At 43.0% G+C, this 18,068-nt stretch overlaps 1 protein-coding gene across 3 annotated transcripts; it reads left to right on the plus strand.

Moving 5' to 3' along the window:
* Nucleotides 1–2,160: 2,160 nt before the first annotated feature.
* Nucleotides 2,161–16,339, plus strand: ADRA2A (adrenoceptor alpha 2A). 3 transcript variants are annotated; one of them, XM_075611863.1, is made up of 3 exons: nucleotides 2,161–4,437; nucleotides 6,727–12,965; nucleotides 16,072–16,339. In XM_075611863.1, the coding sequence occupies exon 1, from the start codon at nucleotides 2,959–2,961 to the stop codon at nucleotides 4,249–4,251; it is 1,293 nt and encodes a 430-aa protein (XP_075467978.1). In that variant the 5' UTR covers nucleotides 2,161–2,958; the 3' UTR covers nucleotides 4,252–4,437; nucleotides 6,727–12,965; nucleotides 16,072–16,339. The 3 variants fall into 3 exon arrangements, with proteins under 3 accessions (XP_075467978.1, XP_075467976.1, XP_075467979.1); XM_075611861.1 differs by having other exon boundaries at nucleotides 6,727–16,339; XM_075611864.1 differs by having other exon boundaries at nucleotides 6,977–16,339.
* Nucleotides 16,340–18,068: the final 1,729 nt, after the last annotated feature.

The following is an 18,068-nucleotide window of genomic DNA, read 5'->3' on the forward strand; positions in this document are numbered from 1 at the left end:
AGTAGGGAAGGATTATGGGAGACAGTAGAGGGAAGGAGTATGGGAGACAGTAGAGGGAAGGAGTATGGAGACAGTAGAGGGAAGGAGTATGGGAGACAGTAAGGAAGGAGTATGGGAGACTGTAAGGAAGAAGTATGGAAGGAGTATGGGAGACAGTAATGAAGGCGTATGGGAGACAGTATGGGAAGGAGTATGGGAGACAGTAGGGGAAGGATTATGGGAGACAGAAAGAAAAGGAGTATGGGAGACAGTAGGGAAGGAGTATGGGAGACAGTATGGTAAAGGAATATGGGAGAGAATAAGGAAGGATTATGGGAGACAGTAGGGAAGGAGTATGGGAGACAGTAGGGGAAGGTGTATTGGAGACGGTAGGGGGAAGGAATATGGGAGACAGTAATGAAGGCGTATGGGAGACAGTAGGGGAAGGAGTATGGGAGACAGTAGGGGAAGGAGTATGGGAGACAATAGGGGAAGGAGTATGGGAGACAGTAGGGGAAGGAGTATGGGAGACAGTAGGGGAAGGAGTATGGGAGACAGTAGGGGAAGGAGTATGGGAGACAGTAGGGGAAGGAGTATGGGAGACATTAGGGGAAGGAGTATAGGAGATAGTGGGGAAGGAATATGGGAGACAGTAGGGGAAGTAGTATGGGAGACAGCAGGGGGAAGGAATATGGGAGACGATAGGGGGAAGCATTATGGGAGACTGAAGGAGTATGGGAGATAGTAGGGAAGGAGTATGGGAGACAAATGCTTGTTCATGGTCATCTCTGAAAATGAATCTGGTACAATATTGAGCATTAACAATACTCGATATTGCTCATTAACCCCTGGTTTAATTGATTGATGATGAATAACCCCCTTTAAACCTGCATGTTGTTCTGCATCACACTCCTACCAGCATTGAAAGCGTTACACCCAACTCAAGGGAAGGTATCAGAATGATATCTGCACATCTATTCCAAGCTATTAGCTCCTGTTTCTATTTTTCGTTTCACACACAAGCCTCTCTAACACACTCACCACTGGTGTAATTGCACAAACAAGCTCAGAAAACCTCATTCCCATCACACTCCTCTTAGGTGAGTACTTGAGAGATCTCCTGAAGTTTAACTGGACACTGACTGGCTGCATTATCCATATCTCCATCATAAGGCAGTTAAGATGTTCCCACTGTCATTCTGTTCCTGTGAAATGAATCACAATGGCAGTAATTAGGAATTATAACAGAAACAATAACACAATAATATTAGGAATAATAGCTAGAATTATGACTTATTATAAATATAATTGCCATTATTAATAACAGTAAACAGTTGATGAAAATAGGCATATTATTAAAAGAATAAGGTAAAATAAAAAAGAATCACATTATTATTACAAAATAATACCAGTGCTGATAATAATAATAATAATAATAATAATAATAATTATACAGTATGGATGAGCCAACTGCAATAGAGGTGAATTGAAACACCAGATAGTCAGCATTTTAAGGACGATACACCTAGCAATCTAAGCAGAAGGTGTGGAGTACGGAGCACAGACATAACAATAAATGGAAGTGCATTGCGTAACTATTGGTTCAAGTTATATACGGTACATATTAAATATGCCTTTTAAAGCACTTTGCAGTTTAAAAGGTCCCTTTACAATTACATTTCAAAGGCATACTTACAGGCACCTCTGGGGTGGGTGTCCCGCGAGGTCATTTTTTAGTGATTTTGGCTTCATCCAAAGACTTGTGGAGATGGAATTATTGCTGTTATCTTAAAGCTTGTTCCGAAAATGCTCTTAAAGTGACTTCCCTTGGCACACAGGTTTCGGGTAGTGAATTCACAGCCCCATGTTCTAATTCTAACCCTTCTCAGATTGTAAACTTGGTCATATTTCTCACGTTTGCTTGAATATCTGCCCCCCCCCCCTATGTGTGTGTGTCTGAAGCCCCTCCCTTTACCTGCTAGAGTGCTGAGTGCAGGTGCAGTGCAGTGGAACACTGAATAGCAGCTTGAGCACTTTGCCTGGTCTGCTTGTACTGAGCACCACCCCTGAGATGTGAGGTTACTGAGAGGTGAGGTGGAGCATATCCCTGGCTCCCTGGTTGGGGCTGTGAGAGGTAGCACAGTGGTGTACAGGATGCAAGGGCGGAGGGGTGTGTGGAGGGTGTGGATATGTCAGATTCCCACGTGAGGGTGACGCTGACTGCTCTGTGATACACCACTGATGCTGCAGCTATAAAACGAGTCCAGTTCCTGAGAGCTCATGAAACAACAGAAGCAAAGATTCCTCTCCTCCTCCCCCCCACCACTCTGATCAAACATCAACAGCAGATATCCTATAGCTGCAGGACACTATACAGAGGACAGCACAAGGCAGGCACAGCAAACAATACTCCATTCCACTGATCTAGCTATATTCTCACATACAAAGCAACATTTCCTTGGATCATCGGTTTCTGAATGATTAATGAATCGATTGTGAAACAGAAGAACATAGTTTGGAAATCATAAGCCTACTCCTTAAAGTCTTTACTGGGGCATGTATCCTATGACACTATATAGTCCTCTTCATCCGCCCTGCAAATCTGATTTCACAGAAGAAGAAAAAAACTATGCAACCTGATCGTTGGGTTAAACAAAACGATATTTGTTGGTTGGTCACAGGATAAGGTAAGAGTCTGGTCTTTATTGCTGATCAAATAGAAGAGAAGGAGGAGAGGAAAAAATAAAAGCAGAAGACAATCGAACAAAGGGGGAGAGGGGGGGGGGGGGGATTTAGGGAGATTGTGTTTCAATGAAAACGTTTCATACATCGGTGGGAACTATCTGGATTTGAAGAAGATTAGGCAGGAGGACATGAGAGCCTCAGACTGGTCCTGCGCCTGACAGCCTGACAGGTAAATGTTGGTGCAGATTGAGAAGATAACAAGGGTGATCCTAAGGCAGAAGAACACTATATTTCATGATTAACTTTGAGAACCCGTTAGTGGAAAGGGGGGGCGTCTCTTCCATGGAGTGCCAGGGGGACTGCTATAATGGCACCATGCACAACGGGACTGACCCAGGGGAAGAAGGACACCCTTACTCCATGCAGATCACACTTGCTCTCATTACCTTGGTGGGCATTCTCATGCTTTTCACTGTCTTTGGGAATGTCCTAGTTATCATTGCAGTATTAACCAGTAGAGCCCTGAAAGCCCCACAGAACTTGTTCTTGGTGTCCTTGGCATCAGCAGACATTCTTGTGGCAACCCTAGTGATGCCCTTCTCTTTGGCCAATGAGCTGATGAAGTACTGGTACTTTGGCAAGGTTTGGTGTGAGATCTATCTGGCGCTGGATGTACTTTTCTGCACTTCTTCAATAGTTCACCTGTGTGCCATCAGTTTAGACAGGTACTGGTCCATCACACAAGCCATTGAGTACAACCTGAAGAGAACCCCACGCAGGATCAAATGCATCATTTTCATAGTGTGGGTAATCTCTGCAGTCATATCGTTCCCTCCCTTGATCACCATAGAAAAAGAAAGTGGGAAAGAAGAGGAACCCAAATGCAAAATTAATGACGAAAAGTGGTACATTATCTCGTCTAGCATCGGTTCCTTTTTTGCCCCATGCTTGATCATGATCTTGGTGTACATTAGAATTTATCAGATTGCCAAAAGGAGAACGAGGGTCCCCCCAAGCAAGAGGAGCAATGGGGACCCGGAGAAGAGGCAGAATGGCTTCCCAGACAAGGACTCGTCTGCCAAGTTAAATGGCGAGAAAGCTGGAGGCTCGGGGGACCAGCAAAGAGAAGAAGCCAACGGGGTGGACTTGGAAGACTCCTCATCTTCTGATCACCACGAGGACAATCAGTATTCATCCAAGAAAAAGCAAGAGAGGCTTCCAAGAGGGAAAGGAAAAACCAAGCTGAGCCAAATCAAGCCAGGAGACGTCTTGCCCATGAGAGAGGAAGACAGGAATGCCAAAGGGTCAAGATGGAGGGGAAGGCAGAACAGAGAGAAAAGGTTTACTTTTGTCCTGGCTGTAGTGATAGGGGTGTTTGTCATCTGTTGGTTCCCATTCTTCTTTACTTACACACTGACTGCCATCTGTCAGACTTGCGGCGTCCCTGAGACTTTGTTCAAATTTTTCTTCTGGTTTGGATACTGCAACAGCTCCCTAAACCCTGTTATCTATACCATCTTCAACCATGACTTCCGGAGATCCTTCAAAAAGATTCTCTGCAAAGGGGACAGGAAAAGGATTGTCTGACACTCTCATTTGTACAGTTCATTTCTGTCTAGTTTGCAAGTCTGTGAATGGAAGTTGCTGACTTGTAAGCTTGAATTCCAACATTTACATTAAATGGGACTTCTCCCCCCCAACAGACAAGCCCTAAAGACACTTTTTTTGGGGGACCATGGGTACCTGAATATCAACATCTTCTTGTAAAATACAGTAAGACATTCTTGCATCATTCTGATCTGTATGTCTTTATTTTTGTAAGGCACTCAGCTTTGAAAAAAAACAAAAAAAACATGAATGCATCAATATATTTTACTACTAAAGTATAATTCTGTATCATTATTGTCAGGCATCTCATCATTAATATATATTTTTAATATATTTGCCAGATCTACCCCATTCTAGTATGAGTTATTATTATTATTATTATAACAAAAAGAATTTGCATTATTTGCAATTACCTTGGTTAACAGTGTATGGTTAAATAGAACTATTTGTTTATATATATATATATATATATATATATATATATATATATATGTATGTATGTATGTATGTATGTATGTATGTATGTATGTATGTATGTATGTATATATATATATATATATATATATATATATATATATATATATGTATGTATATGTGTGTATATATGTATGTATATATATGTATATTTGTCTTAAAAATGAAATATTTTGCAAAAGGGCTCCTTAAACTCCTTCAGTTCTGGCGGGGCTAATAGTTGCAGTACCTTCCAGCAGTGAAGATGTTAACATCACTGTGTAATGAAGTTGGGTGATGGATGAACTGAAACTAAATTAATTTTTGTTCCGTGCTGTAGAGGTCGGCAAAGAAAAGCACAACAATACATTGCAAACCCTGTCAGCATTCAATGCAAAACAAATAACATTTGCTGCCAGAGGGATCTGAAAATATATGGTTGTTTGGGGAAAATACGACCACCCTCTGAAAATGAGCATGCAGCACAATATAATGATACTAAGTATCTCTATAGACTTTCCGCATCACTAGAATTGAAGTTAGCAAGACAAAGCCCAGATCTCTGCCTGGCCAGCCACTCTAATCTTGTCTGCTTCCCTATAAATGACAGTAATAGCCAGGAGCAGGTTATACACAGTGCAGGGTTTCTATAGGAGTGTGGCTGGGATCCAGTAGTGCAGGAGTGGCCAACTGCAGTCCTCAAGGGCCACCAACAAGTCTGGTTTTAAGGATATCCCTGCTTCAGCACAGGTGCCTCAAACAGTAGCACAGACTACGACTGAGCCACCTTTGCTGAAGCAGGGATAACCCTAATACCTGGCCTGTTGGTGGCCATTGAGGACTGGAGTTGGCCACAACCAACTGTAGTGTTTCCAAGTCTACCCTCTCGGGGGTTAAAATTCCTCCCTCAGCTGGGAACTAGTCACCCTCTAAATTACAGCCTGGTCACTTTAACATGGGGTAAAAAATATTATGGCCGTTGGTGCAGGGCTTTCAAACTCTTTACAGTGAATATGAGGCAGGTTCCTTTGTCACTGAAGGGGTTAACCCCACAGCCCCTTTTAGTGCAGAAAACATGCATCGAATAAACAACATCGCCATTGGGCGTTGCAGAGGGTAACATCAATTTATCATGCTGCTTATTGTATGATATATCCACCTCGTATGCACCTACAGGCACAGAAGGGTATAGTGCATTATTACCACACCTGCACACTTTGATTTAACCCTTTCACTGCAGAAGGGACCAGCAATGCTGCAATATTCAGACCCCTGAAGTGACTTCGCCATAGATCAAATAAACTTGGTAAATATTCATGGAAAGCCGCCCCCATATCACAGCTGCTGCCACCCCTACCATTCACCCCCTTCACTACTCCTGGGGGTTTGGGGGGGGTGGGGGGTTATTAATTGAGCTGCCATAGTGCCGATCGGTGCGCTATCACATAGAAACTCTCACTCAAGTTCATGGAAGTCACCTTGCGACAGTGCCCTGATCGGCACTATCTTGGTTTAATGAATAAATGTCCTACTGTTGGAATAACTCATTGCATTGAAGGCCCACAATAATAAAGGGGTGATAGTGGGAATAGGGACTTCTAAGGAAGGATGCAGTGATACTAAACAGGGATAGGGATGGAGACAAACACTGTCTTAAGAGACATCTGGCTCACAGAGGGTTAAAATTAGGTAGTACAACACTCAACATTATAGGCAAAGGAACAATCTCACCTATTTTATTTGGGGAAGAAGCTTCGAAATGATGAATATTCTGAAAAATATGAATTGTGGTTGTATTTTTCACCTAATGTCGCCTGATAAGTGATTAATACTCATTGAAACATGAGCCAGCAAAACCCTTATTTTATAACTTTGGGAATGACCTGAAAAAAAGGAAGAATAGATGTTTAATTAAAAAAAAAAAAAAAGACATTAACCCTTTGAATAGTCTGATGTACCCACTGGCACTCAATGGGTTAACCAAATCTTTTTTTTCTACAGGGCATAGAAGATTGCACCGTTAAATACTAAACACGAGTGGAGATGCATCGAGGCAATTATGGGGAAAACATGAGACAAAGAGAGAGAATATTTATTATCAACCTCGTAGCATCAATGTATCACTATATTTGCCCCCAGTTTTGCCCCAGTGCAATGTGGGGAGGGGCATTTGGAGAAGTTGTTATATTGGGATGTATCATATTAATGCGACTGATAAAATGCTTGTTCCATTTCTCCCTTTTATTTGTAGCAAAAAAACCCGGCCACATCTGGGGGACGATACAAACTTTTCTGGGTGACTCTCTGGCACCTCGGCCGATCTCCTGACATTGTTGCATATGATGCAAGATGGAGAAACATGTCACTAATGTGGACGCAATTTTCTTTGCATTGATCCAAGGTTTGATTCGTGCCTCCCCAGGTCCCTGTCACTCACTGTGTCCTCCTCAGTCACCTACTGTCAATGCCCATCCAGCTGTGAGAAACCCAGTACCCACCCATGTCCCTTAATAACCCTTTCCTTGCTGGGAATCATTTTGGCTTCAGATTAACGTTGGAGGTGCAAACAGTAATCTATAGATGATTGAAGGACCAGAAAGTCGTCGCAGGCCATTTGGCAGTGAAGGGGTTAAACCCGTAACTTGTAGAGGGGTCAGCAGGTGCATTATTACTTCCAGTGTAAGAAGGGTATATAACCCATAAGGTGCAGCAGTTAAGAGGTTGGCCGCATTCTGCAATGAGGTTGCATCCCTGCAGTGTGTCTCAGGCCCTTCTAGTGCTGAAAGTGTTAACTCGATCCCTTCCTCTGACTGTAAATAGCCATAAAATCAGGCCTGGCTGTAATGATTACACTGCTATTGATTATTATATCATGTCATTGCTCTCCCTGCTACAACGGGAAATTCAGATTTTTTTTGTTTTGATGATTGATCTAAGCCAGGGGTGGGCAACTCCCGTCCTCAAGGGCCACCAACAGGTCAGGTTTTCAGGATATCCCTGCTTCAGCACACGTGGCTCAATCAGTGGCTCAGTCGTTGACTGAACCACATGTGCTGAAGCAGGAATATCCTGAAAACCTGACCTGTTGGTGGCTCTTGAGGACTGAGATGGCCCCGTTATAGAGGAAAGGAATTTGAGGCCAGACATATATGGGGAAAAAGTGGTCATTGAATAGTTTCACTGTTACGTATTAGCTCTTTAGCTCATAAGGTTTGGTGTTCAATGTTATTCCATGCAGTGTTATTCTTTAAAGAAAAAAATTCTTGTGGGTACTGATAAATATGGTCGCTTTTAGGCTTTTCTTCAAAAACACACACACACACACACACACACACACACACACACACACACACACACACACACACACACACACACACACACACACACACACACACACACACACACACACACACACACACACACACACGCTTTATAACTGATTGCTGCTATTTTAGAGTTCTGACACATCAAAGCCTTTCAAAAATGATCATTTTATTATGGTATCATATGCACTTAAATCAATAGGCATCAAAACCACTGCAGACAAATTGTCAGTCATTTTTATCACTCCTGCAAAAAACCTCAATACAAAGTAAAGAGGGATTATTGCGGGGAGCATATCAAAGTAGATACGATACACACACCCAGAAATGGCATTTTTTTTGTTTTAATACAGTTTCATGGACTGCTCTTTTAATAAGGAAGGAAGATGCTGATCTTGTAATTAGCTGGGATGAAGACATCTGTATTGTTAATAATGAGTGATAGGAACGGGATTTATACACAATATAGGGGAGCATTAAACCATTATGTTTATATCTGCCAATCTACCTCACAGTTTAACCCCTGCAGTGCCGGAGGCTATTGCAGTGCATTCCTTGAGAAAATGTTGCATTACTCTGTGGGGCAGTAAGGGTTTGTATGTATCAGAAACATACAGAGTACTGTATCACTTGTTATTTAATTTTTTGCAAACTCCATCATATCTTCCCATTCTGCTGAACAATTTGTTTCTTAATAAAAGCACCCGGTCTGATGGATTATGGCTGGTTTGAATGATTGTTTTTTTCTTTAAACGTTGACATGATTTTGATATGAAGTGGTATCTTGTCACTTTTTTTTTATCCTCATCACAGGAATGTGTCTGGTTTGTAACCTATTTTCAGCTTCAAAATACAGAGCGAGATGAGGCCGAAGCATAAGGAATGGTAAATACTCTGTCTCTAGATGTTTTTTCTGGATTTGCACTTCCTTAAGGCGACAGAAAGTACCTGGGCGCTCTCTCTCAATAAGCTTCTAGTGATGTAATAAAAATATTACCATAAGCAGAGGACGCTTGCGTGAATCACAATTCTCATGCACGCCTTCAAGGTCCACTGTCCGCTGCACCAGTGCTCACACAAGCCTGTGTGAGTATACATGTATATATATATATATATATATATATATATATATATATTTTTTTTATTCTCTCACCCACCCATTCCTAATTAAGCTGCACAACCTTAAGTGCATTGACTGTGGTTCAGTTAGAACCCTTGCGCACTAAGGTGGTGCTAGGTAAGTCTGGCTAGCTAGCTAACCAGTCTACCTCCAATTTTCCAAAGTAATTATTCTAGTGACACTATTTTAACCGCGCTCCCCTTGTTGTTTGTTTTCTTTGCACTTCCTTCATTCAGGATTCTGCTAAACATCCTTCTTAAAACTGTCTTGTATTGAGGCACGCTAAAAGTGACACACCTGTTGTGCTCATTTACACTTTGTCACTCAGAATCTTTATATCTGTAACATAGGTTATTCATTAAACTGTGATAGTGATGATTGAGGCAGAATTGTACGGAAACTCCTAATGATTTAAATGGGAGTTTCTGTGCAATACTGCTGTGAACTGTATTATTGCAGTTTAATGAATAACCCCATAAACTCTGTGTGATGTTTCACCTGTTGTAGAATGACATGAAATTGTGTTGCGCAGGCCTGCATTGCTTAGGTGTGCGATGCTTAGCAAAAAACATCTGCACACAAAGCTAGAAATAGCTATGGATAAGCCTATTGGCTGAGCTGAGACAGCTGGAGTCTGTGTTCAGCAAGTTACAGATTATATTTTGCATTTATATTAATATTTATATTTACAAAGCTCTCTACAGTGACACTTCAATGAAATACATGCAGCCATCTCTGGTCTGAGATCCTGAAAAACACATCCCAAATTAGCAGCTCCCAAAGGGGGTGATATATTATACCAACCCAATATTAGGTGCATGAATTGTGGCACAGGTAGTAAAGCCATTTTCTCAGGATCACACAGAAAGTAAGTAACTCACAGACTGGAAATGAACACTGCACATTGAAGACCCCTTAACCCTTACACCGTGTCTTCTCCAAGTCTTCAACAGGTTTCTACCAAATACAATAAAAAGATGGGACTTCTTATCTCCGTCATATTTTTGCATACAGGTTACATGAGATGCCACCTGCCCGGACATATCACAACTCATGGAGCACGATTATAGTGATGTGTATGCTGTAACGCTGTTCTAACAGTTGCCTCCTCTGTGCTCGATAACGCAGATACACTGAGATCTGTGCGGCAGCTCTGAAATGTTTTATTTTTTCAGACCATTAATTTCTTCTTTGTGCCATTTCAGGAGCTCAGGGAAACACTCTCAGCTCTGCCATGTAACAGCTCTAATGCAGTTAGGGAGCTAAATGCATTCTGCTTATTGCTCAATTCCCCAATACTGTGCCTCTGTCTGTCCATTAATGGCCAGGATGACTGTGTGGTATGCGAATTAGAGCTGTCTAATGAAGGGTATGTATGTACAGTATATCTTTATTTATATAGCGCCATCGAGGTACATAGCGCTTTACAGCAGTAATACACGTGACCATATTAGATCACATTATGGGAATAAGCGCTTCAGACATAAAACAATAGGAAAAGGAGTCCCTGCCCTAAAGAGCTTACAATCTAAGGTGTAAGTAGGAAGAACGTACAGAGAGTGCAGGAGGGTGTTCTGGTAAGTGCGTCTGTAAGATGTCAAGGGCAGTGCATATGAGATGTGTAGTATCAGCCACGGAGCTACCCATATGCTTTGTTAAAGAGGTATGTTTTAAGAAAGGTCCTAAAGGTGGATAGAGAGAGTGCTTGTTGGATATTGAGGGGAAGGGCCTTCCAGAGGTGTGGGAAAGTGAGTGAGAAAGGTTTTAGGCGGAAGAGGGCTTTAGATACCAAAGGGGGAGACAGAAGACATCCTTGAGCAGAATACAAGAGGCAGGAGTTGTATAGCAAGAAATTACGACTGAGATGTAAGGGGGGGGGGGGGGGGGCAGAAGAGTGAGCCTTAATAGTGAGGAGGAGAATTGAGTGTGTGATACAGAGTTTAATAGGAAACCAGGAGAGGGATTTCAGCAGGGGAGGCGCTGAGACAGATTTAGGAGAGAGTAAAGTGATTCTAACAGCAGCGTTTAGGATAGATTGTAGGGGAGACAGGTGAGAGGCAGGAAGGCCGGACAGCAGGAGGTTACAATAGTCAAGATGGGAGAGAATAAGGGCCTGAGTTAGAGTTTTAGCAGTAGAGCGACAGAGGAAAGGGCCATCATGTCTTATTACTAACAGACACTGTTTGAAGAACATTAAGTGTGGATCCTGGGTTTCCATGCAAGTGTTGAAAAACCAATGGGCATGTTCAGATGAGGAACTAGGTATCTTTGCACCCCTCCATCCATTTCTTGCTCTCCCTCCTTCCATCCTCCATTTCTTGCTCTCCCCTCCATCCCCCATTTTCTTGCTCTCTCTCCCCGCCCCTAGGTAAAAGTCCCTAGTCCCTACATATTGGATGAATCAGAGCCCGTTCTGGCAGCAGACACCACTATCCGCCCCCCTCCTCCACCTTCCTTCTCGGCCATCGCCACCCATCACTGCCAGCCCGACTTGTGTCCCCTAAGTGGCTGTGCCCGGGCCACCTGCCTACCCCCCCATAGTTCCACCTCTGGGTATGTTATAGAATTGAACATGAGATTTTGTGATACAGTGTAATGCTGCATATTCAGTTCCTTCAGCGCTGGACAAAATAAATGATACATCCTGTAAATTAAACAGAGAAATACGCAATTAATACATACAGACATACGTGGAATTAATGTGCCACGGAGTTTCTGCCCTACAAGGCTTACGATCCAAGCAGCCTAGTGGGAGGTGAAGAGATATATGTACTCAGTAGGATCATGTGTAAAAGGAGATGACCAGAGAGAAGCTCAGTACAGTACAGCAGGTTTACAAGTGAAACTGAAGATGGAGAAAGGGCAAAAAAAAAGAAAAAAGGGTGGATTAAAATGAAACATAAACGCAATTGTTTTAGGATTGCTGAAGTCTTGTTTATATAAATGTGTCAATATTTCTGGAGCTACAGGGGTAACTTCAGTCTTTCTCTCCCGTCCCCAGAGCAAGCTGAGAGCGAAGTGCTAGCTCTGTGTTTACATCACAAACAGAGAAGCCGCCCAGTCAGTGAGGAGGAACAGGAGGGTTTGACAGGGAAAGAAAAACAACAGCTTTGTTGAGATTGGTGGAGTCACCAAACGCAAACACGATGTCCCAACCTGCACTGTGACAATGAAGCCCGCACCCACTCACGATTCTTTTACACGTTACCTTAACTTTCCCCTTTTTCCCCTAGTTACAGACGTCACGCTCACATTTTAAGCAGCTTATGATGGCAGAGATATAGCAATGTTACCTTTACAGTGCCTAGCATGGCACGAGCCCTGTCATGCCTGAGCCCCTTATAACACACCAGGTACTGCATGTCATGGGCGCTTGTTTCCCAGGGTGTATTTGGGCCAGTGAGAATGAAATGAAAGTGGAACCCCTTCCACCTCCGTTTCCGGCCTCCGAGAGCTGACATGGTCATGGGATTGCTACTGGAACGATCACATGACCTGGAAGAGCCGGTGGCCCTCTGCTGCTGCCAGACCACCCGGCATTGTACAGGTTAAATAGTTTTTGTATGGACTACTTGATTGTAACCATCCTCTGTGATTAATAGGGTCTTAAGGGGTAAAATCTGTGAGTAACACCCCCTTCTCTATCACATGGTGCTCTGGTGATTCAGCAGAAGATAAGCCCGCCCCTTTTCTGCCTGGATACAGTGACATCAAATTAGTCTATAAATAGAGAGGGGACGCTTCTAGAAGATCAGATCTCAGGTGGAGCTGAAGAAGAGGGATCTCACTGTGTATAGGTATGTAAGCGCCTATGTATAGGATAGGTTAACCTTCTCTCTTATTGTATTCAGTTAGGGAAAGTATCCCGTGTAATTAGAGTCCCACCAGGATGGCCTGGCACTACTTCCAAGATATTATGTGAGACGGGCTATGAGAAGAAAGGATCTTCACAGGCCACAGTTGACCCACCCCACAGGCCGGTCCATCACTGGTTCTCATCCAGATGGCCATGTTGTGGCAGGCCACCCCGAGGTAAGGGGGTTAATCACCGATAGAGCAGTACTAGGCCCGCCAGGGACTCCATGGAAGTGGAGCACTGCCAGCACCATAGAGCAGAGGGATTCTATTAGGCAGATCAAGCAATACAAAACCTCAGCAACTTCCTAGTGGGCGGCAATGAGGACAGATTCTTGCTAATAACATAATGCTATATTCAGAGCCATGGTATTCAAACATTTTTATTATTGTGAACCCGTTTTTCAGTGCTGGCGGAGATTTCAGTCTCATTCATTTGACAGCTTATTGAATAGGGACAGCAGACTGAGTACCGTCAATAAAAATATCTTCATAGTTTTAAATCCCTGCAAGGTAATAGATTTACATTTATATATTATTTGTATATAACTCTCCTTGCCCGGTTCCAAAGGAGTTTATATCTAGTTGGATATATACATGGCTGTGCTCAGGCTCTCATACCTGTTAGGGTGCTGGGTCAGTGCAGGCTGTGCTCTGTCTCTCATACCTGTTAGGGTGCCGGGTCGGTGCAGGCAGGGCTCAGGCTCTCATACCTGTTAGGGTGCCGGGTCGGTGCAGGCAGGGCTCAGGCTCTCATACCTGTTAGGGTGCTGGGTCGGTGCAGGCAGAGCTCAGGCTCTCATACCTGGTCAGGGTGCTGGGTCGGTGCAGGCTGGGCTTAGTCCCTAATATCCTGTCAGGGTGGTGGGTCCATGCAGGCTGGGCTTAGTCTCTAATACCTGTCAGGGTGCTGGATCCATGCAGGCTGGGCGTGATATGCAGATAGAATAATGATGGGCACCATGAACTTTTATAGTACAAACCAGAGCTTTATTCACAGTCATTTATAATACTTGCCATATAACAGACAGACTATACTTCAGACATCAACTGGTGTCAAATAATATGGTTACTCTGTGCTTCTTCCCCTGGTAGATCTGACATACGCTGGGGAGATACTTATGCTTGTTTCACTTAGTATTGGTCAGATTGGAAATCTCCCGCATAGTGTATATAATGCCCTATCTCAGGTGGAGCCTTGTTGGGACACACACTATTCTCTGGGATCACTATTCCATTTCAGTGCATCCGGTGGGGCCGATCAGATTGTCCTCTGGAGCGTCTTCTCTGAGAACTCCCTGCTGAGCACATACTTACTCCTCTTCTGGCCAGAGAACAATCTTGGGCCATTACTATCAGCTCTAACTATATAGGAAACGTTCCTTCACTGAAAGCAATAAATGGTGACAGGACAGCCTTAATACATATAATTATACACACAAACCTATTCATAGCACTTATGGTGAGGCTTCAGCTTGAACTCTGAGGAACCAGTTTCTAGAACATCGGGTATATATATATATATATATATATATATATATATATATATATATACCCTTCATGTCACAAGACATATAAAGGAGTGGCAATCCCTTTTTTCAGTCATCTTTCATCACAGGAGAGGAGAGGAGTAACCCGAGTGACCACACACAGTTAATCCATTAATGCTGTTAACTCCTTATACTAACTAGTAGTCCACAAGGGGGGTGGGGGCTACATGTATATTAAACATCACTTTTAATGCACATTCATTGCAATGGATGCCTTGCTCTAAATGATTGCCCCTGAATGCAGTGCGTGTCCAGCCCAGGGTACTTTATAATAACCTCTCTCTTATATAATACCTATACAGTCCTTACTAATTCCATCTTAATGACACACACTCTGATTTTTACAAAAAGACCCAAGAGGGTCCAAAAAGATCCTACAATTTGCACTCGCTGTGGATTTATCAATAATGACCATATGACTCCATCCTCCTGATGAAGCGCACGCGTCACGCAAAATGGCGTTGGGGAATCGATTGACATCACGATGGTGACGCCCAGGGGAGTGGCGACCTGAGCTTTCCTCCATATGGCCAGTATAGCGGTTACCGGGCATTTTGAGCCCCATGCTACATTGTCATTTTATGTCTCAGTGCAGCTCCTTTTCGCACAGGAGCGCGGGTACCATTGTAGTCACTGTTTAATTTATATGACACAGTGTTCATTGAGGTGGTTATGTAGTATGCCCATTTGATTGTGAGTTTTAACACACACGTATATTATACATGCTCACAATTGGCTACAATAACACATACGCTATATCTACCCAGGTTGTCCTACCTATTTATTGTATTGAGGGTAGGATTGGAGTGGGTTACTGACTCTACCTTCTGATTGTTACTGACGGATACTATGGGTCTCTGTACCAATTGCTGGTAACTCCCTAAATGTATGTGCAAACAGGATACACCCCCTCTCTCTGTATATATACTGGCTACATGCTATTTGAAGAATAGAAAAGTGAATAAGGCGCTCTTATCAGGAAGTGGGATATGAGATATATTAAATGTGATATAAATATATTATAATAAAATATATTAATACAGTGCCCCAAAAAATGATAGTACGAAATTTAGCTCAAAACCCTTTTAGAGGCTGGTCTGGAATCCTCTTCTGTGGAGTGCTAGGCGGTGGAGTTGGGGAGCGCAGATATCACCAAAAAATGAAAAAATATAAAACATACAATAGTGCAGACAGTCTGGAATGGGAATGGTATATGCTAGAGATGTTCTATGAGATGTACACTCACATTTCAAAATAAAGAATAGAGCAGTTTCAAATTCAATTTGGTATATTGGTGCTGGATGGGGTGTAAGTTGATCAGCTCAGGTCTGGTCACTGGTCCTCAGTGGCATTAAGCTTTCAGATACAAAACACAGGGAACATACTATAGTGCGATCTATGGGTATTAGGAAGATGAATCAAATATGAGAAAAAACACACATAATCCGTAAGGGTTTACTAAAGGTGCGGTCAGTCTCTGATCTCTGCTGTCTTGCAGAGTCCTCTGTGGTCTGGGGTCTCCACGTCTGTAACACTTCTGGTCTTCTGGTGTCGTCACTTCCGGCGATTGGAACATGACGGCAATGGAATGCATGGAACGCATGCACGGGTTAGCACGGATGGACGCTGATTCTCAGCAGGCAGCAGGCGAACAGCAATGGCGGCAGTGGCAGTGACAACTCAATGCGTTTCGCATGGATTCGGCTTTGTCAGGAGTCATAATGATTGCGTCTCAGGATCCTTAATAAATATCCCCCTTCAGTGTCCTTATTGGTCAGTTGTCTTATTTACACATCATTTGTCCCTTGAGGCTGACAGGCTCTCAACATGTATCTCATTAGGTTAAGTCAGAGGATCCTGTTCCAATCATCCTGAATTTCAAACTTTTTTTCATCATGACACAAACTTCCCAGATAAAAGATAAGCTGTAATTCCAATCATATATTTTAGTTGTTACTTTTTAGTTTTTCTTTTATCTTCTATGCAATTCCTCTTGAAAGATCATTTTCAAGACCTCACATGAAAATAAACTTTAAAAAATGATTCAATGTATGACAATGTTGTGTTGTATAAATGTTTAAATGTTCTACGTGTGTCGCCTGGAAATGGCTTCCTCAGGAGTCAGGCTCCTGAGGAAGCCATTTCCAGGCGAAACGCGTAGAGTCTGGGTTTTCAGAGAGATGAGTTGCAGCTTATCTTATACACCAAAGATACTGGAAGTGTGAGACGGTGAGACGCAGAATGGTTGAGACCCTGAAAGCGCCCACACGGAGGCAGCGGCGGATTGTAAGATGCGCCACCCCTAGGCACTTCCATGTGGTTACCGGCTCCTTGCTGCCGACCTCCTTCTCATTCCAAATTGCAGCGTCAAATGACACCGCGGACATCACGTTGCCATGGTAATGCGACATCATGAAGTCATTTGACGGCGCGATGTCCCGTTGGTGATGTCCGTGGCATCATTTGATGCTGCTGGTTTTCGGAAGGAGAAGGAGGGCGGCAGCAAGGAGGTGGCCGCCAGATGTAAGTGCCTTCCCATAAGGCCCGATAGGCCTGAAAGCATGGCATCTGTTTTATGGGGGCGGATATTTTTGCCGCCCCCAAATTTTGCTGCCCTTGGCCCACGCCTTTAAGGCCTATTGGGAAATCCGCCACTGCACAGAGGTGTGGGGCAGTCAGTGAGAGGTTTAATGCGGGAGAGGGCTTTAGATACAAAAGGGGTAGATATCTATTGTACCTGCCATTACAATCTCCATGAGTAATGAATTCCACATTGTAACTGCCCTTACTGTAAAGAACCATTTCCTTTGTTGCGGGTGAAATCTCCTTTCCTCCAACCTCAAGGGATGACCCTGTGTCCTTTATATTGCCCTTTGGGAGGAATGGTTCTTTGAAACTCCTTGTACTGTCCCCGAATATATTTGTATATAGTTATCATATCCCTCTTAGACGCCTCTTTTCTATGTAAACAAATCTAATTTAGCTAGCCTCTCCTCATAAGTTAGATTGTCCATCCCCTTGATTAATTTGGTGGCTCTTCTCTGCACTCTCTCTAGTTCCATAATGTCTTTTCTATGGATTAGTGCCCAAAACTGTACTCCACATTCAAAGTGTGGTCTTACTAATGCTTTATAGAGGGCCATAATTATATTTACTTCCTCTCATCTATTCCTATTTAATGCAAGATAAGATCTTGTTTGCCTTTGCAGCTACTGCATGACTTTGGGCACTATTGCTAAGCCTGTTGTCTACAAGCACTCCTAAATCCTTCTCCATCAAGGATTCTCCCAATTTATCCCCATTTAATTTGTAAGTCGCCTATTTATTCTTGTTTCCCAAATGCATAACCTTACATTTATCTGTATTAAATGTCATCTGCTATTTACCTGCCCAAGTTTCCAGTCTCTCCAAGTCCTTCTGGAGATAAATTGTTCTGATTTTACTACCTTACACAATTTAGTGTAATCAGCAAAGATGGAGACGTTGCTCTCTATT

Source organism: Ascaphus truei, chromosome 8 (genome assembly GCF_040206685.1).
Source record: "Ascaphus truei isolate aAscTru1 chromosome 8, aAscTru1.hap1, whole genome shotgun sequence".
NCBI lineage: Eukaryota > Metazoa > Chordata > Amphibia > Anura > Ascaphidae > Ascaphus > Ascaphus truei.